Here is a 21,583-nt window from a genome sequence, read left to right on the forward strand (position 1 = left end):
CTCACCAAATTTCGTGACAATCGGTTTAGGAGTTTCCGAGTAAATCGGGTGTGACACACGGACAGACAGAAATTGAACCGGGTTTTAATGAAGTTTTGTTTTCTGGTCCGATAAAAGGATAAAGGAATCAACAAGCATCCAACTCCTTTTACCTGTTTTCTGAACCCATGTATTTCGTACTACGGTGTCCGGATTTCAATTTTCTCACTGTATCTTATATTGTAAAATTACAAAACAAAATCTAGAGAGTGATACATAACTCAATAAATTGCGTATGCTTTCAAAAAATAATTTTTAATGTCATTATTCATGAGAATTCTAATACGATTCAAAAGCAAACTGCTTTTAGTATCTTTTTGATATTCCACTACTAACTGTACAATCTAAGGGAAACCTTTGACATTATCCACGACAGATTGCGTTCAATTCCAAACCAGTATTAAATCAAACCAGAAAAATAACGTAGATTTGTATCTCAAAAAAATATCTAATGCGAAGGTGGCGAATGATGTTACGCAAATTTTGTAGTTTATATTTGGTAATATGTAACAGTTATGATTCGAGTTTTTATCGTTCTTCTCGGCATTATCTCAGTTAATGAGAGTCAAGAGTTGAAAACGATATAATTTTGTAAGAAATGCATTTTCCCAAGAAATGTTTTGTAACAAATTGCATACAAAACAAACCAAACTTTTCGTGGAAACACGAATGAAAACAGCAAGCACTTTATATCTTGTGAAATTCCCACGTGATTACAAGATATCTCAAGGAGGGTTTGGCGTTTGCCCAAAAGTATGAGAAATGTGCATATTAAAAAAGCGATAAAAATCGTCATTGTGACATACATAGACGCTAAAACAAGAAAATTGCGGAAAGTTGCAAGAAACAACACCGGAAAAACTTATGCAATCGAATAGGCCGCCAGTGATTGAATTCAAATCTTCCCAGTTGCAAGTGGACTGTTGCATGGCACGAAAAGAAAGCTATTATCAATTATCAAAAAGCAGCAAAAGTTTAATAATGAACGCGATTATAAATTTGCAAGCCAATTCACAATTTGGAAGCTAATTCACGTGTATCTTTCAATTAGTATGTATTTAAGATGTAATCAGAGGACATGGAAGTTTTGAAACGAATGCATTGTTCACACGCAGGTGATCGCATGGGAATACTTTTCAGAAATCAACAGAGTCCACATTGTTTTTGATCATTTGATGATTAGATTGTACAAAGAGATTGTACTGTGCCTGCAGTTAAATTCAAACTGAATTAAAGTCTGCAAGTATTCCAAAAAGGCTCCTGGATGATGGCTCGGGTCTGGGGCCCATTGATAATTATGTTTTCCATTGTAAGGGGAAACTAATTACTTTCCAAATATTTCTACCAAAGTCACTCGGTTTCCTCAGTGTCAATATCTTCCATCTGATTCTATGTTTATTCAAGACATCTCTTTGTAATTTTCACTTCACCAATTATGAGATTGCCGGAGTATATATAAATCTTGTTTGTTTTTGATATGCCATTTTTTGGATATATTATAATAAATTTGCAGTTGATTTATGCATATTTGTTTAAGTTCGTTTTCCGCCACACCTTTCGATATGCTGTTTATTTACGATTAATGGATCTTTAATAAAATTCAGTTTAGAGATGATCGAATCGATGATTGAGCGCTTAACGATGCAAACAAAGCAATACGAGTGACCGGGTCGGAAATCCTCCTCCGCGATGTCATTGAGTTTTTTTCGGCTTCGTAAGTCTAATTTTGGAGATTGCTTAGGCTTCCGCTAGCTTAGGCTCACCACAGGAGGTTTTCACTCATTATAATTCGTCGCTCATTTTCACCAACACCTGGCAACCAATTTCCGTCACGTGCCACCAAGGCGAAGGTAAGGCAGCGTCTGATGAGTTGCCTCTGCTCTGGACGAAATTTTGATATTCACGTTGGACGTAAAGTAGGCACGCTTTAGAGCAGAAGCGGAAAGTTTATAATGTACACTCATTAATAACGTTTAATTAATGACTCCTATGAAATACTGCCATTCTAGGTCTTAGGGCATGGTAATTTTACGCGAAAGAGACAACTTTGTCCTATTATAACTTTGCTAATAATAACCCTGTGAGTTGGAGCTAAAGAACACACTCAAAGTCTTTCCTGATTGTCGTAAGAGGCGAGATAAAAATTTGTGGGCTACCGAAACATCAACAACGCCTCGGAGAGGGAATGATTCCACGGCTACGACTTTTGGCTATCGAAAACGGGCTAAGATTGGTTTCTAGAATGTGCTGACACTCCTCGAAAACGGTAGTAGGGACTTGAAAATGCTCGCTTTCTCCAACTCAGACGAGAATTCCAATGATATAACCTGGACATTCCGAGCCGAAGCGAATTCTGGAAAGCCGAGTGGTAGCAGACGCGAATCTGGTATCGTATTTTTGCTGACGGTTATCGCAAGGCGCGGGGGAGGCAGTTTCTGACAGACTTATAACTGCAAGATTCCGGTCCAGGTTAAAGAGCCTCACAATTGTACAGTGCTATGCACCGACGAACATTTCAGATATACTGGAGAAGGATGCTTTCTTTGAAATGACAAAATAGTTTTTACGTCACCTCTGCTACTCCGTAAATCCGAATTTGTAATGACTAATCGAGATTGGCGATGTCCAAAGATCGTCCTGAGTAGCCGGAGACGACCAGGAGGGGCGAGCTATCTCAAAAACCTAAAAAGATGATGAAATTGATCGTGAAGATTCGTCCGCAAATACACGTGCAGGCCTCGGTCCCGGAGTTTTAGAGTTCCATACGCGCGGTCGAGCCGTTACTTTTTTTTCCAGGTTTAGTTCGCGTGTTGGTTATTCGATAGGCCCGCGCGAATCCTCTTCATGTTTATTTTTCAGGATCCGATGCGGACCCGCGTACCGGAAACGACACGAGAATTTTGGTATAATGACACGTGAGCAATCGAAGTGCGCAAAGGATCCTCACCCCACATTCCCTAGCCTGACTAGCATAGAGGCATGCAAGCACGTGTTGACGGAGCGCTTCGATGGAGCTTCAGTATTTTGTGGGCGGACCTTCACGGTCAATTTCCCCGTCTTTTTAGGTTTTTGGGATAGCTTTCTCCTTTCGGTCGTCTTCGGCCACTCAGGATGATGTTAGGCCATCGCAAATCTCGACTGGTCATTACAAATTACAGTTAGTTGAGGAGAGACTTCCTAAAGATGACATTATTATTGTGATGGTTGATTCGCATGCCAAAGTAGGCTTTGACAACACCTTACTCGGTCATGTAATGGAGAAACACGGTCTTGGAGACCGTAACGACAATGGTAGGAGGTTTACTGATTTTTGTAACCTCCACCGCCTCGGCATTAATGAATTAATGTTTTAACATAGAGGCTGCCATAAGGTCAGTTAGTCTATTGACCGCTGCGAGCGATGATAGACGCGATGCGTTTGAACTCCGATACCGAGCGACATCGCGGGGGGTTTAGTGTTGTGCGCGCCGTGACAAAAGAAAATTTGAAAATTTGCTCCCTGCTGTCGCAAAGACAATAGCTAAAATAACCCTGGAACGCAACAAAGAACATCTCGAAAGCTTAATCGATCGAAGCGGAAACCAACCTCTTCTATTGATCACATCGACACCATACGGATAATTTTGGAACAATACACAGAGTTTAGATCTTGGCTGCAGATTTCGAAAAAGTTTTCGATAGTTCGAACAGAGAGTGCATCTGGCGTAAAATATCACGTGCTGCATTAAGGTAGTACTTATTACCAAGCGGAGAAAGTGCACTTCCATGAAGATTAAAGTTGGAACGCAAACAATTTATTTCAAGCCTGCACTAGCTACTTAGATGTAATGATTGACCAGAGGTTGAATTTCAGATTGCATGTGGAGGATGCAGCAACCAAAGCATATAACATCGGAGCGCTGGTTGCGAGAATGCTACCAAATATAGGTGGCCCAAGACCGAGCCGTCGACTCCTTATTTCAAGGGTGGTCAGTTCGATCCTACTGTATGCAGCACCAATATGGGCAGATGCACTGGAAAATATAATAAATAAGAGAAAGTTTGGAGCTGCGTATCGCATAAGTGTATTCCGAACATGCTGCGCTTACAGAACAATCTCCAATGAAGCAGCTTGCATGATAGCAGGAATGGTCCCGATTGAGATTCTGGCGAAAGAAATACAACGACTTTACGATCGAACGTACCTCACCGAAGAATCTCCTGCCCGTCGGCGACAGTTCGCACGAGCTGAAACTGTCGCGGAATGGCAAGAGAAGTGGGACGAATCAGAAAAAGGCCGTTGGACTCACAAAATCATATGGGATATCCGAAAATAGATCGAGTGACCTCACGGCGAAGTAGGTTTCGACCTAACTCAATTCTTGAGCGGACACGGAGGCTATCGAGTATTTCTGTATCGAAGTCCAAAGCGGAGTCCGCCAGGATTGCATATTGCAACCGATATTATTTTGTCTTGTTGTCGGTGACGTTCTTCAGGCTGCCTTGTCTGGAGGACGCGGAGGAGTTCAATGGACTCTGACATCTGTCTTCAAAAACCTCGACTACGCTGATGACATCTGTTTATTCTATCAGCGGATCATGGACGTTAACCTCTGGATTTAGAAAGAAAGGCAAGTAGTTGGAGTGAGAATAAACACCAATAAAAACCAATGTTCTCGCTTAACTCGCTTTCTTTGTCACTAGTAGAAATCCTTTATTCAGCAAATATCGATATTTCGGGAACAACTTGTTCCCTTCTTTAGTGCAGAGTGTATACTAGTGACGGTGTTGAATTTTAATTCCTAAAAACTTTTTGCTAGAAACACCGCGAAGAAGGATTGATTATCACTTTCACTGCTTTGTCTAAAATCTAGAAATGCAGTTATCTCAACACTTAGATGAAGTTGAGACTGTCCTATGCAGATGTTTTTTGTGTGTCGCTATAAGAGAGCAGCACTTGGAAAGTTATCCCCGCTGTTAGTTAAAAGCTCCAAGCCTTCGTTAACACCTGTCTGCGTCGTATCATCAAAGTCGCACTGCCTGATACTATTACAAATGAAGAACTTGGTCGACGCATTTGTCTGATACTCGTATGCACTGTGATCGGAAGGCGGAAGTGACAGTGGATAGGTCACACATTAAGAAGGGGGACAATTGTATTGCTGGTTATGCCAGGATGGCCGATTGGTGAGTCGCCCCGAAGAGAGACTTTCAAAAAGGTTATGCTACAAAATACAACGTCTGAAAAAAAAACGCAAATGATAAGGCATTGCAGATCAGCAAAAAGCCATGACGAGAATATGACGCCTTCATCTAAGCTGTATTGGTTCCTAGAAATCCAATATGAAATTTAGAATGATATAAGGCCTGTTTCAAGGCCAGAAAATGTAGTCAGCGAAATAGAAACCGATTTGAATACGAGCATGAGAAAGGAGGCATGAAAAAACTGAATGAGTCATGTGGGATTAAAACTAAAAGCGACTGTATAAGGAACACACGAACATCATACAAAACAGTATTGATTAAAATCGAAGGCAAAGATTCTTTCGAAATAGTGAGAAGCCTCAACATATGAATACCGCGAACCCTTCACACTGTCCAGGTAGACCCCGTTGAACTTCCAATGGTAAATGATACTTCTGACCCGATTGCCGAAGAGAAGTCGTCTCTCAGAGAATCAGTTTGAAAGGACGAGTTCTACGACTGATGCAATTAACCTCGATAAATGCTGCGCAACAATATTAGAGGCCCTAATCAAATTAGGCCGGCCAAAGTAGCTAGTGTGTACCATTGCCGACTTTTTAATCGATAGGATACGATTCAAATGAATAACCGAAATCATATCCAATTACACGCGACTTCCTCAAGATTGCATTCGAGGCCTACTTCTTTGGATAATTATATTTAATGGAGTACTGGTGCTAGATCTCGCTATTGACGTGACCACTATTTCGAGGACGACATTGAAATGACAAAGGTCGAAAAGATCGAGATTTACGGAAATGAAGCAGTTTATGGCGCTAAGCCCTAGTTTCAAAACCTTGATCTATAACTCGCAGAATAAAAGTTGTTAGTAGTACTTATCATTAATCCCAGCAAATCTACGCTTATAAAGATTAAATTTGGAATACAAACCATGCATTCCTAGCATGCGCTGTAGTTTTTAGGCGTAATTATCGATCAAAGGATAAATTTTAAATTACGCGTGGAGTGTGCAGCAACCAAAGCATATAACACCGAAACATTGAAGGAGAACAAATATAGATGACCCAAGGCCGAGCCGGCGCCTTCTTATTTCAAGGGTCATTGGTTTAATCCCACTATACACAACCCCAGCTTGGGCAGGTGCACTGGAAAAGAGAGTACCCAGAATAAAAATTACAGTTGCATATCGACTGAGTGTACTCGAACATGTAGCACTTAATGGACATTATCGGTTGAATCGTCCTGAATTATAGTAAGGTTGATCTCAATTGATATTCTGGCAATAAAAGGACACCTTTATGATTGGGCGTATATCATCGGAGCATCTCCTGCTTGCCGACAGCAGCTTGTGTGGAGTGAAACTGTGGTTGAGTGGCAGGAGTGGAAGTACAACGAGAGTGATACCACGATGAAGTAGATTTCCATCTGGTGGAACTTTTGAGCAGGCAGAGGGTTATCGAAGAAAATCAAAAAAAGGAACAGGAGAAGAATACCCACGTGAAAATAAGCACAAGATAAATTCTGATCCAGACCCGCGAGGTAATTCCATTTGGCAGTTCCACGAAGACAGTGAAAAAATTAAGTGATTTCAGTAGATATGATTAAGAATGGGGAACGGACGAAGGAGATGGTTTTAATGGACAAGAGTCGCAACTATAGCCTTTAAAGCTTACCAACTTTTATTAAAGAAAGGAAAAAATAATTCAACGTTTTCTATCAAGTGTTGTTTTTAATTAAAATTTGAAGACTTGGGCGTAAAAAAGTTACATGTTTAATAGTAGTATTTTAACAGTTGCTTTGCTCAGAATTTTTTAAAGAAATTCTGGAAACGTTTTAAGCAAGGTACCTGTTTTGGGGTCCCCCAATAATCTACTATTCGATGCAAACGATATTTTCTAAATAAATTTTTCGGTTACATGCTGTAATCCGTACAGTCTGCCGAGGACTGACCATAGCTGAATGCTTTCTAAACCTGTAGTAGTTGCTGCCATTGTTTCTATAAGGTTTTCAGTTATTTTGCCAGAAAAAGTTCGGAAAGATTGTACGATGCGGTGCCTCTTGGAGAAGTTGTGAAAAAATTTCTAACGAAAAGAAGGAAACAGATTTTCCATTTTATCGTTCACAACGTGGGAAGTATATGAAAACGCAAAGCGGAAATCGTGACATAGTCCACGGAGACGTCAATAACCATTCCAGAATCCAGTTCCACAGTTCCTCCACTGGCAAATATGAAGATGTATATCCGCGGTGCAATACAGTCTAGACCTCGAAATTAGACACTGTGGGACACCATCGTCTGAAGTGATGGTGTAATGAACTTTACGCCATAAATATGTAAATGGATGGCAGGCAAGATATATCACTCAAAAGCAACAGAATTATTTCTAGAAGATCGTATATACAAATAGTTATAGCTTGTGCACATTTGCGATTTAATCCTGGTTTAATCAATACAAAATCAAAATTACTGGATATCATGTCATTTAATAAGTGACTTGCGAAAGTCCAAGAGCCATTGCTAAATGTGTGCAAAAGGGGACTCAAAAACCATGTTCAGCGGATTATTACTGGTCGGGAACAAAAAATAAGTAAAGATGTCCATTTCAGTATTCAAAGGGATGTGTTCTTGATTGAATTCTGCTTCCTGAATCGAACTGTAAGGAACGGTAGCGTCCTGCTACCGTCATCATTCGTTGAATCATTCACGAATCTCTCAATGAGTGCATTAAACGTTCCTGTGCAGTAAAAGGAAAACGTCGTTGCGAAATTTAGACACGGTATTACGCCTACGATGGAATAAGTTCCATTGATGGTCGTTTAGTGGCTTTATAAAATCTTCTAAAGGATCGCAGACAAAAACACCCTAAAATTATCCACATAAAATAACAAAAAAAAAATAATAACGAATACGTGAAAAATTCAGATATTGAATCGAACTTCCTGGCCATAAAATATGGGGCTCTAAGGTTGCGGGGAGAAAGATGGGGCAGCAGCCCTGTCGGCCGAACCAAAACCAGCTGGCCGAGGAGAACCTCCACGTGGTGCCACCGAGAAACGCTGTACTCACTTTGACTTGTTGGTCGTGATGCAATGCCCTAAGTTTTAATTAGGGCGATCAGACCGGAAGACTCATCTGAAGTGGATTTGACCACAAAACTTCACCAGAGGTATATTGATACCATGGGAACCGGAATAGCCTTCTGAATTTACTTATCTCAGGAGAATTTCTAGGGCACGTAATTTCAGCAGGGTTATTAACGATTGATTCCCTAGCGCCAGTTTCATGAGGGTGGAGTTACGTCCAAGCGGTCAAGAGACCTTCATATCCTAAACGTGGTGTTGCGTTTCAATTCGAGTGCAATACTTCTTAGTTCGGTAGAGATTTGAGTAGGTTTTGTATCCACCAGTATAAATCCTGCACTCAGTATAGACTGGTACCGTTATTGCTTGTCAAAGCGGGGCTCTGATTGTGGTCACAAAATCAATCTGTCTTAAGAAAATTGTGGAGTTAAGTCTCAACGACACGTACACACATTAAACCATCACGACTTAATTGCCCATAAAAGGTATCAATATCCAAAACGACTCAGATAAAGCGCGCACCCACCCCATCTATCGAAGAATTTAAAGGAGCTCTCTTGATTCCGGAAGTGAATAAGGTTCCTCCAATCAGGAGAATCTACTGCTCAAACGATCAGACAGAAGCCTCCCGAGAATTGCCGCCAGAGCGTTGTTATAAATCGACATGGAAATCGACCATGTTGTTCAAATGATAAAAACATAATTGTGTTGTCGGTGTTCTATACAATTTTATCAAAAGTTATCGAAAATACTGACAATATTGTTGGAGAGTAACAACGCGGTTTCCAATAGACAATCAACTAATGACCAAATAGTCTCGCTCAAACTAGATACTGCAAAAGCTGAGAATATATCATGGGTTTACGACTATAACTCTCCTTTTCTTTTAGGATTACAACAGCACGTACTGTGCGTAACGTACTGAGCAAACTTGTTAAGGTCACAATGATAATACAAAGTGTCAAATCTAAGTGTTATTTGCACCGGGAGCAATTTTTAATACGAAAGTAGGATTGTTTAAAATGATCAAGGATAAAGTGAAATGTATGTAATTAAATTACTCAGGTAGTAACCTAGACCGACAACGTTAATACAAGGGCTGTTCAATTGCTTAAATAGTAATGTACAAAAAAAAATATTAATTAATCTTTTAAATTAACGTGTTCTTTTTCAAAGTAACCCCCTCAGTTGCTATACATTTTCGGCATCATTCCTGCCGCTTTTGAAATATAAATTTGAGGGTTCTATTATACAAGTTCCATACAATGCACCTCCACAGTTTCCACCACCTCCTTATTTGTCTTGAATTTTCGGTCCCTTTGGGGAAAATTTAATTCGAGGAATAGCTAAAAATCACACGGGGCTGCACTCGAACTGTAGGGTGGCTGGAGTAGTTTTGACGCCGCTTCTATCCAAAAACTCGACTACAGTATAAGTGACTCCATGTCACTCGCATTGTTATGATACAGTAAAATTTCGTTGATGTTCCTTTGCGGCCGTTTTTCCTTAACATGGTGATCAAAAACAGATTTGTAGCAGTCGTGACTGTCTAACTTTGAGGACTTTATATTGCACAAATCCCTGGGAATCAAAGACGATTATCATTGTTACCTTGCCGATATTGCGACCATCATCCATTTTAACTCCCGGAGGCAGAGACGTCCAATCTGGGCACCGATCACCTACAGGTTTAGTTGGCTAAAAGAATGTTGAACGCGATGGTATGTTTTACCGCCTTACCCAAAACAATTTAGCTCCACCACGCCCATTATAATTACTTTTTGAATAGTCCTCGAATTATGACAAGCATTTTAAGGCGGCCTATTGAAATACTCTAAATATCCATTTTTATAAGGACGACAATGAGAGAGAAGAATTTCACCAGCCAATCGGCACCAAAAGAAATTACATTGAAAAAACAATTCCCGAGTTTGTAAGACCCTAATAAATCCTATTCTAATGTAAGGGTGTGAAATTTGAACCATTGAATTCTGTTTGGATCCATCAATCAAACGATTACTTAACGAACACAGTACAATGCTAAATTATACCAACTTTTCGACAACTAATCGGTCTATCCTGATTAAATTCCGGAATGGGCTGAATACATGGTACAAGTGCTACTACCCAAAAATTAAAGACGGGGTTCAAAAGACAAACGAGGAGTAAATACCCATCAAAACGACTACGAGTACAATGGGAGCATTACAAAACATAACGAACTAAAGGACACGGTTGCACGACGGACACTATTGGAAATTAAGTTTGAAGAGGCCAACTGTCGAGATTGCTCATAGCTTCATTGGAGGGAAAGGATCGCTGATCGTCCGAGTGGCCGAAATATTATCTCCCCGTATACGTCAACAAAACTCTTTCCAGAATGATGATCACAACTGGTAACTGAGACACAAGTTGTCTACGAAGCAATTAATTTCCCTGTAAAAGTTTGCGTTATAGCTAAGCACAATGTTGAAATTATAGGCCGTATTTTTTCAAATATTTCAAAAATATAGCGTCAATAAAAAAGCTAAAGACTAATATTACATTCATATCGGCTTCTTGTTTCGGTCAATTGTTAGCATACCAATGTAAATTAACTTCCCGTTTCTAAATTAGTAAGCCAGTGGATTCGAGTGTATAGGTAAAACTATCTTTAGCGGCGTTCAGGTAGACTCCGGTTGCAAACAGTAACATTATTTGACCTAAACCCTGTAACCTCAACAGCTCTTCATTGCGGGTTCCTATTTGCATTTGAAGAAAAATGTCGATCCCTTGAATCGTCGTCCAACAAGCTCACTGTCGTGTGTAAGGAGCCTACTACCGAACAGTCCCGACCATTGAAAGACTTTAAAGTGATTTTAAAAGTGATTCTTGTCCATATATTTTTGAAAGAAATGGCAAATTGCCATGGTAAATGTATCCATGTACATTAGGATCGAATTCCCCAACTATTCTTCTTCGAACTGACGACAGGCTGTAAGATCCTGCAATATTCAATATGGACTCAGTAAAAAACCATCCGTCCCTTAAGCCTTTTTTCGCAGATAAGCTTGTTAGTTTTCTAGCAAATTATTCGCCCACATTTCTGATAAATTCAGCAAAAGCCAAAAGCACATAAGCTCCGCCCTTAGAATTATTCCAGTTTGAGCTATGGAATAATAAGCACCAGATAGAAATCAGTTATAACTCCGAGGTTTCATGTACAAGGGGGTCTTTGCAAGTCTCAGGCCTTTACATAACGTTCCGAGTAAGAAGCTCCGCCCCGGCGTCAGCGTAATAATATGATTACTTTATGGGATAGGCATTCGTTTTGACATAGAAAATGAAAAGTAACAAATTAAAAAATAAAAACATAAAGTGATACAGGCCTTATTTCCCGAAAGTGCCTAGTCGAAAAATCCAAACAAAATCCTAATGGTGTCCTTAGCTGAAATTTGGATCTTAAATATATTACGCCCCGATATCTACTTTAATGACGCATCTGATCAAAAAATATTTAGAATTCCCCATTTAAACAAATAGCGGCTGAGATATTGTCAACCCGATTGTAGGGAACTCGATAAAGTCAAAAACACAAACGTACGAGTGGTACAACGAGCATGAGCACGAGTGTTACAACGAGTAAAAGGCTGACTGTACTGGGCTGATTTGCTTGGACGAACACATTAAGAAGTTGAGAAAAATTAGGGATATAACATGTATGCATGCTTTTATTTTCTGTGAAAAACTTGTGTTTGATTTTAACATATAAAAAGATTAAAACATGATCGGATTTATAGGTTATTGTACATATTTACCAGTATGTAAACAGCAAAGCGAGATATTGAATCGAGATGAAAATGTATCGGTGAAATTGCGGTCGAACGGTAGTATAGGCCCCAGGGCGAAACATAAATTGGTACACACCATGGAGCGTAAAACCTGGAAAACAACTGATGAACCAACACCAACAGCTCTAGTACTAAGCCCTATCTGCACCTCCACGATCACCCTGGTAGCCCTTTCTTAATGAAAAACTGCAAACGGAAAAAGATGAAGGCGAGTCTCCCGCGCCTAAAAATGGGACAAATTGTACCAACTGGTCCTCCAGGTTCGGCAACGAAACGGGATGAATGATTTGCGCTTTTGCTCACGGAACGTGTGCTGTGTGTACAGGAAAGGACCTGCCAAGCAGCTAGCCGATACCCTGTCAAAACATAATGCTGATGTAACAGCGTTACAAGAGATCCTGCTGTTATCAACTTGGAAAACATAAGCGAAAAGCTATGCACTCTGGGCTTGCGAGGCAAATTTCGAAATATAAGCCCCATTAACGTTCACGCCCTTACACAGGATACTGCAGAGTGGGAGAAAGATACGGCAGTAGAACCTACCCTCGAAGTCGGCCCAGATATGGAATCAAAATCATACTTGGAAATTTCAGTAGCCAAGTAGAGATGGAATCCGTATTCAGGCGATACCTCGGCTAACATAGCTTGCATAAAACTACTAATTACAACGAACTATGGATTATCCAACATGCAGTACCGCCTGGTTTGTGCGAAAAGCGCTGCACAAGCATAGCTGTCCTCCTCTTGACTATATCCTACACGAACGCCGCCGTCTCTTAGCTTTGATAAATGTCAGAACATATAGTTTGGCCAATATAGACTCGGACCACTATCTCGCACCAGGCTCGAATTACCACATTGTCTAGAATCCCCTCCGGCAATCAGGTCAAAATAAATATTGAAGTCATCCACAACAAATATAAGGGCGAAATATATACCGCAATAACCGCAGTCAACAGAGTTGAAATGATCTTCACAACCACCTAAAGAACGTTATCATTGGTACGGCCACAAATATATTTGGGCCCAATCGCAAAAAAAGTCAGAACGACTGATGCGGCGATAAATGTAAGCAACGGAACGGAAGAATGTTGTATACCGGACAATGCTGTACTCTCAAAGAACGCGGGTACGCGCAGAGACCGACCACAAACTCCATCGAGTGAAGAAGCAACTTCACAGAAAGAGAAAGCAACTCTGAGATAACAAACAAATCTGTGAACTCCAAAAGTTCAGGAAACATCTGCACCAGGTGCGAAAGCATAACCAGTCAGTTAAAAGAATGAAGTCATATATGCCTCGATGTTCATCCTGCCGGGATAAAGAGGGAAATCTGATTTGCGACCGTGTGGGTATATTGGAGCGATGAGTTAAATACTTTGATAAACTACCCGATAACCAAAATATCGGCAAGTTGGAGGTTCCATCAAATAAAGACGACGGACATAGAACGACCACCCACATCACTCCGCTCATCAACTGATGCATCGAAAATCACTTAGCAAGAAAAATGGCAACCTCTTACCCGTTTTCGAGAGAAGAATCCTTCGAAGAATTTTTCCCCCCCCACATAAGGATGAACGATTCCGTAGCCTACATAACGACGAAATCTATGAGTGATACCATGACGGTTTGGTTGTGGATGGCGGATAAATTCCAGCTCAATAGGTTGCTGTGGGCGGGTCACTAATCCCTATGGATGAGGATGATCTAGGCCGGAAAGTCTATAAGGGCAATATCTATGATAAAAAAAAAGAAGACGAGGGAAACCCTGCCTAAGATGGAACGAAGGCGGAGGTCAGGACATCAGACAGGTTTTAAGGATATCGAATTGATCGACCCCGGCACAAAACGAGGTGTCTGGAGTTCCATACTAAGGCAGGCCTAGACCGGATACTGGTTGTTGCGCCGTCGATGATGATCAATCAAATAAGCAGTGAACTTTCGCAACATCACCAAGTAGATACCAGGTCGAGAAGTGTACGTAGACGATTACAAGAAATAGGTCTTCAAATAAGGTGACCACTAAAAAAGGCCACGATAACGGCTAAAATGCGTACTATTCGGTTAAAATTTGCACACTTTCAGACTCAGATGAATTGGAGGGGAGTGATATTTACGGATAAATCAAAAATAAACTTCTACCAGCCCGATGGAGTATCATACGTTCGCCAAAGGGTGAATGGAGTGTCACATTCCAGCACTATAGTTTCTAGAAACAAGTTCCATAAAATTTGTATGATCTGAGGGGAATCTCATATTATGGTTGTAGTAATTTGGCATCGATTGAAGGTTCACTCAATGCAGATGGCTACATAAGCGTAATAAGAAATTACTTGAAGCCATCTATTCGCAAGCTGTGTCCTCTCGTGATTGGTCCAATTTTCAAAGATGATTCTGGACCATGTCTTAGGGCAAAGGTAACATTGCATTTTTTGTGATGATTATCATTATCGCAAGAAAATTACATGCTAATATTAAAATCTGCTTTCTTTACTAGGTAAAGGCACATTTGCAAAGAATGCAACTTGCGACATTAATTTGGCCCGGAAATAGCCCAGATTTAAATTCAGTTGAGAACTGCCGTGCTAAGTTTTAAAAAAATATGTGAATCGCAAACATCAAAACCAAATTCGACTTAATCTCGGCGATAAAAGAAACCTGGAATAACGATATTTCACTCAATTACTCATAAAATTGATTGAGTTAATACCAGATAAAATCAAGGCAGTATTGAAAGGAAAGAGTGGGCCCGCCAAATATTATTGTTAATATTTATCTCTATAAGCAATCTGAAATAAGGTTTTTACGTTCACTCACATTATAAAATTAACTGCATGGTATTTACGTAGTTTTTAAGTTACAATAAGTAATAATAATAATCATTGGCGCAACAATCCATATTGGATCATGGCCTTGAAGTTTGTTAGAGCACTTCCTTCAAGACCGTAACGGTACACTACAGTATACTGTAGGAGGCAATGTGGTCAGCATTGCCTTCGTCCGAGATTATTACCCTGATTTGACTCAGGTACTCATTCACAGCTGTGTCGACTGGTATCCGACATCCAGTCACGATAACAAATCTCTCTGTCACCAGTGAGATTTGAACCGCGACCTTCCGCTACAACAGCCCAGCACTCTAACCACTTGAGCCATCCGGACAGTTGCAATAAAACGCGCCTTAATATGTACAGCATCAATTAAACTTGGAAAAAAGTCTGAATGAAAATTATAGTAATATACTATTATTAATTTTATTTAAAGGGGATATGGGTATGGAAGGTATTTCGGGAGCTAGGCACCATATAGTAGCAGACTCTTGATTTTTCTCCGATTTTTCGGTTAGGCAATTTCTGAGAATGGCCCCGTTAAATAAGTGATTACTTCCGATCCCCCGAACTCCCCGTCTTTCCAATAAATGTCAAAACTAAGAGCTTCGGAAAGTATTAACCGATACCTTTCATTTAATACCCACATGACTATATTGGGTGAAAAAAAAATGTACACCCCCCTTTTGCATGTATGGAGACCTCCCCTTAAATTGGACGTAACAGGATGTTACTCACTGTATGCGTGAGCGTTCACAGTTTCCACCTTTGCACCAAATTTGGTATCAATCGCTGCTACAGTCTCCGAGATAAATGCGTGTGACGGACAGACAGACAGTAAACCGATTTTAATAAGATTTTGTGTAAAACAAAAATTTTGTGTACACAAAATCTTAAAAACATAAATTTCACATAAATTTAATGCAAATACATTTTTGAAAAGGAATAATTATCCAGCTAAGTTCATAGACAGAACCAACACCAAAAATGACGATTTAATAGTATAAGCTGCTCTGTAACATTTATCGGGCAACGAGGGTAGTTTACTAAATCAAGCCTATAATCGATAGGAATTCCCACTTACCGGAAGTTTTAGCAACACAACTGGTATTAAGTATTCTCCCGAGTGCCTTAACGTACTTTGGACAAGTGCCGGCCGCTGCGAGCATTTAGGTTCGTATTCCCCATAAGTATGCTGAACTATTCCATTCCTGCTACGTTCGCCTAGTATAGTTTCCTCAGCCATGTTTTAGCGGCATAGCCATGAAACCCTTTCCAATTTCACGAAATGATTTCGATCCGTTTAGCGGCGTCCCTGCCCCTTCTCTGGCTTATTGCCTGCTAATCCAATACGGTCTGGGATCCAAAGCATCCACACCTTATTATGCGAGCCAATCGTATTTACTCTATTAAGGCACTCCCATGCTAAGGATGCGCAACTAACTATGGCGTATATTTTCGTCTGAAATATCATCATCATCATCAAAGGCGCAACAACCGGTATCCGGTCTAGGCCTGCCTTAATAAGGAACTCCAGACATCCCGGTTTTACGCCAAGGTCCACCAATCCCATATTCCTAAAAGCTGTCTGGCGTCCTGACCTACGCCATCGCTCCATCATAGGCAGGGTCTGTCTCGTCTTCTTTTTCTACCATAGATATTGCCTTTATACACTTTCCGGGTGGGATCATCCTCATCCATACGGATTAAGTGACCTGCCCACCGTAACCTATTGAGCCGGATTTTATCCACAACCTGATGGTCATGGTATCGCTCATAGATTTCCTCATTGTGTAGGCTATCCTCATGTAGGGGGCCAAAAATTCTTCGGAGGATTCTTCTCTCGAACGCGGCCAAGAGTTCGCAATTCTTCTTGCTAAGAACCCAAGTCTCCGAGGAATACATGAGGACTGACAAGATCATAGTCTTGTACAGTAAGAGCTTTGACCCTATGGTGAGACGTTTCGAGCGGAACAGTCTTTGTAAGCTAAAATAGGCTCTGTTGGCTGACAACACCGTGCGCGGATTTCATCATCGTAGCTGTTATCGGTTGTGATTTTCGACCCTAAATAGGAGAAATTGTTGAAGTTTGCCCGGTTGTTTCATCTCGTTTCAAATTTCTTGTCGAAATGAAACCTAATTGTCAGGCTATCCTTTTGTACCAATAATTCGTCAATTCGTCAATCTTCTTTCGATTTAGGCACCTCTTCGTCTCGCTAACACACTCAGCCGTTGAATGTGAAGAGGAGTAAATCAAAGAAGGACCTCTTCATTGCCCCAGTGATACACACACAAGCCAGTCTTTGGAGTTTGTCTAACTTACTGGTTTTGGTACTGAGTTCGGTTTTATCTGCCAGGATTACAGCCCCATAGGGTAAACTATAGTACATCCAGTATAAAAAGGTGCAGTACTATCGAACCCTTACGAACACATTGATTTAATCAAATTGAACAAAGCACAGATTACCAACAAAAATTAAAACATTTATAATATATACTTTTCGCAATTTCGCCATACATAAATCAAAGAGACTGCCTGCGTCTTCCGTACGTGCGTAATTTTTGTGATTGAATTTCAGTTTTTAATTGTTACGAACAATCGCTCAAATTCACTTTCTATTCATTCATGTTAATTTCCACAGTGGAAATTATTAAGCATTCACCAACGAAAAAGTCATTGTGAACGACATCTCCCATTCAAACTTATCTTTAGCATGCAGATTACAAAAAATCGCGGACAGAAAAAAAAGTTGGGATTAATGTAACGGAGTGGCCATTAATTAGTGGACCAGCCGGTGGTCCACTGTTCAACACGGTGCTGGATGTCTCCATAACTATCTTATGGCTGTGTTGTATCTGACACATGTATGTAACGAAAAACCAATCTAACCAAGGTCCTGAATTCTCCTACACACAAAGATAAATTGCAATATCTTTATCACGTCCACTTACCTTTCAGTTTGATTTGAACTCGATTGCACTTTAGTTTCTGTTGTTACATTGTTATCGCTGGTCGGCGGTTGAGATTTTGGGGAAGGCTCGGCAGCCTCTGAATCACCAGCTTTCAGTAGTGATGGATTTGAAGGTTGAACATTTCGTAATGCCGGCGGCCGATATATATCCACCGTCTTCGAATCTGGAATCAAAACAAAAACAAAAATCAATACAATGTACCCATTCATGTACTAAGTGTGTATCTAAGTGAATTCGTATTCCCCAACTAACACTCGATTGTGTAATCTAAGTTTACGGCTTGCATTAAGCGTTTCTGCTTGGCTTTTTGCTCTGGCATAGTTCAAGCTTCATGAGTAGTTGGTGACCTCGATTTTGAGCATTTCTCTGTGCAGAAAGCAAAAGTATTTTGTGTGAGCGTTGACCTGAATGTGGAAATGTAGCTCATAACATTATGCAACGTGGATTGTGAGGCGCTTGACGGGTATTTAGCGGGCTGAAACCTCGTGGAAAATGAGAATGGTTATGTTATCTCATTTGAGCATGTGATGAAAGATCCATCTTCGCAGGTTATTGTTTCGCAGGTAGGAAAGCCGCGCGGCCGATAGTGCCATGGATCCGATGCTAATTATTGGTTATGCATGGTTCGTAGTAGGCGAATACTCGAGGTTTGATGACTTATAGCCTAATTTGATGCAGATTGCCGGAATAGAAGAAGCAATCGTCCCACTTAGCATAGAAACGAGGAAATAAAACATTATGAGATGCAGTTTTCGCATTTTGAATAAAAACTATACTAGAGGGGCCTATTTGAAAATTGAGGTGGAAGAGAGGATAACACGATGAATACAAAGGATAACCATTAACGTCTGCAGCAAAATTATGCTGAATAATTAAGCTTTATCTGACTCTTTGAAGTTATTTTGAATCTTCGGCGGCACTTATGGAAATTCCAAAATTAAATTTCCGTTCGTTGCTCCTCATTAGCATTTTCCCAATCAGAGTATTACTAAAAATAAAGTTTTTTGCTCATTCATATGGTTGCGAATATAACGATAGAAATTGATTGGGAAGATAGTTAGCTCACGTATTATGCACACATTTATGTGCGTTATATTGAGCGTTTATTAATTTGTGGTTAATCAGTGAATTAATTACTGAGCAAGTAAAGTGTGCAGACATTGTGCTTTTCCATGTTTAAAGAGCATTTGAAAATTAAGCGATCGAAAACTATCAGATAGAAGTATGAAAGGTTCAGTAGTTCTTAACGTAACAGACCTTGGGGAGAGACTTTGTCGTGTGCACGTTGACAAAAAGGGTATTATTTTATATGTTTTTTTTAGTATGATATTTTGTCCGGATGTGGTAAGGCAAGGTGCCCTAACAAAAAAAAAACAAGTCGGGATACCAGAAGCGCGCGTCGGGTTTAAAGTTTTTGTGCATCTTATGTGAAAAACTCTATGCATATCAGCGGCATAATAATGTGTTCATTCTAAATATACAAACATTATCTATTACCGCATTGATAAATTGATCTAACGCATCCCGATTGTCACACATGCATACACATACACATGTGCCTCTGGAGTAATTTGCACCGATATGTAAATAGCTAAAAAAAGTCAAGAAACGAAAAGCCAAAACGTCCCCATAGACCACGACGTTCATATAGGTCCACTTTATATTATGACGACGCAACGGAATGTATTTTGAGGCCTAGATTTCATATAGATGCATCACTGTTAATTTTTTTCAGATTTTTCGGTTGGATAGGTTCTGAGAACGAGACCTGCTTCACTGGCTTGGGGTGCACATTTGGAAGTCGAAACAAGTCGGCGCAAAACCGGGATGTCTGGAGTTCTTTATTAAGGCAGGCCTAGACCGGATACCGGTTGTTACGCCGTTGATGATGATGATGACTAGTCGAAACCTTTCATTTGATACCCCACATGATCATATTCTGTGAAAACAGATTTACACTCCCTTTTCGCATGTATGGGGCCCCCCTTTAAACCTAATATAAAATGACGCCACACACACACACACACATATGTTCTCACCAAATTCTATCTAACTATCAGTTCAGCCGTTTCGGGTGTAACAGACAAGCCACCTCACGGGGCTTACGAAGACTAAAATCTGTAGCTTTTGCTCATATCATGCAACACATCTCAATCAACAAGCGAGAGGGGGAACTACAATTTTCGTTAAAGAGAATATCAGACACCAAGAATAACAGAAAATTGAAAATGAAAAAAGCAGCTTGTGACTATTGGTGTACAACTATTTAACAAAGTTGTGAAAATCTCCTCAATATACTATCCGCCCCAATCCGGTGTTAAAAAAGAAGATTTCGATCGACCCCTCCAGTTCATTCATTTTACGATGTGACTTTAACACAAAAACAAGTCGGGAAACCGGAAGCTTGACGTTTCAGGTATAAAAGGTTTTGTGTTTCCCTATGTGAGGAGCATAACGTAGTTCTCCATTGGCTTATAGCATTGACTCGAGATATTTAAATCGCTCAATTCTGGGCAGGTTACCGCCATTGCCAGAACTCAGCGATTTAAATATCTGGAGGGGCAGATTACTGCCATTGAAAGAACTGAGCGATTTAAATATCTCGAGTCAATGCTACCAGCCAATGTAGAACAGCTATGAACGGCGTCTTGCGGTAATGGGGACGAAGATGTTGCATTGCACTGGTGGCGTGACACGTTTTGATCACGTCTGAAATGAGAATATCCGCGATCGATATGGGTTTGCATCGATCGTGGGAAAACTACGAGAGAGGCGTTTTCGATGGTGTGGTCACGTAATTCACGCTAACGAGAATTCAACAACCAGTATTGATCAGAACATCGAAGTCAATGGTAAGCAACCAAAAAGCCGGCCAAAACAATGGTCGCATGATACACTGGATGGGGATTTGAAGGTCTCGCGATTACATTACATTACATTACATTACATGACAAAATAAAATGACGAAACCGATCACGACGAGCCGACCCCGCTTGTGAACTGAAGGCTGAAGAAAAAGAAGAAGATGTGAGGAGCGGTGAGCCTGACAGTTCCGTGTCACATAGTTAAAAATTCTATTGGCATCTATTTTTTAGAAAGTAATTTAAATAAATCATTTGATGGAAAGCCCTGTATTGAAATAGTCAACCTCATACGCTTCACACTCTGAGTTTAATATTATTAGCAAATGCCTACAATTTAACCAACATCAAATATAAAAAAGGGCTAGGGAGAATTAGATTCTTTTTGAATGGAATTTTAATATTTCACTCGAATGTCAATTATTCTCGTTAATTATGACTTTAGCATATTATTTATATGGCTTAGAATGCTGATAAATTGACAAGTTTGAACTGCTATAACTTTCCCAATAATAGTTGGATTTTCATGAAACTTGTGTATGCACGAGGCTGTTCTCTATGTCGGTTCAAAATTTAGTACACTTAGGATGAACTTAAGGGGAGTTTTTTAGTCAATTTCTAAAAGTTGATAATATACTATTAGTAAATTTTTTGATTTTTTTTTGATGGGACATCTCTCGGAGATTAGATTTCACATAAGTGTTTTACACAAAATCTTAAAAAGGGCTGCAGATAAGTAGATTCTTCATAAATGCGACTTTAATATTTCACGCCAATGTCAATT

General features: G+C 40.1%; 1 protein-coding gene across 1 annotated transcript in view; it reads right to left on the reverse strand.

The window, feature by feature from the left end:
* The window catches only part of LOC119647863 (R3H and coiled-coil domain-containing protein 1), a 126,007-nt gene that overhangs the window by 48,874 nt on the left and 55,550 nt on the right, over positions 1-21,583 (reverse strand). The window contains exon 5 of the mRNA XM_038049133.1: positions 17,918-18,101. Within this exon, the coding sequence (XP_037905061.1) occupies positions 17,918-18,101 (184 nt within the window). The remainder of the gene's footprint in view (positions 1-17,917; positions 18,102-21,583) is intronic.

This window comes from Hermetia illucens, chromosome 2, assembly GCF_905115235.1.
Source record: "Hermetia illucens chromosome 2, iHerIll2.2.curated.20191125, whole genome shotgun sequence".
In the NCBI taxonomy this organism is placed as follows: Eukaryota; Metazoa; Arthropoda; class Insecta; order Diptera; family Stratiomyidae; genus Hermetia; species Hermetia illucens.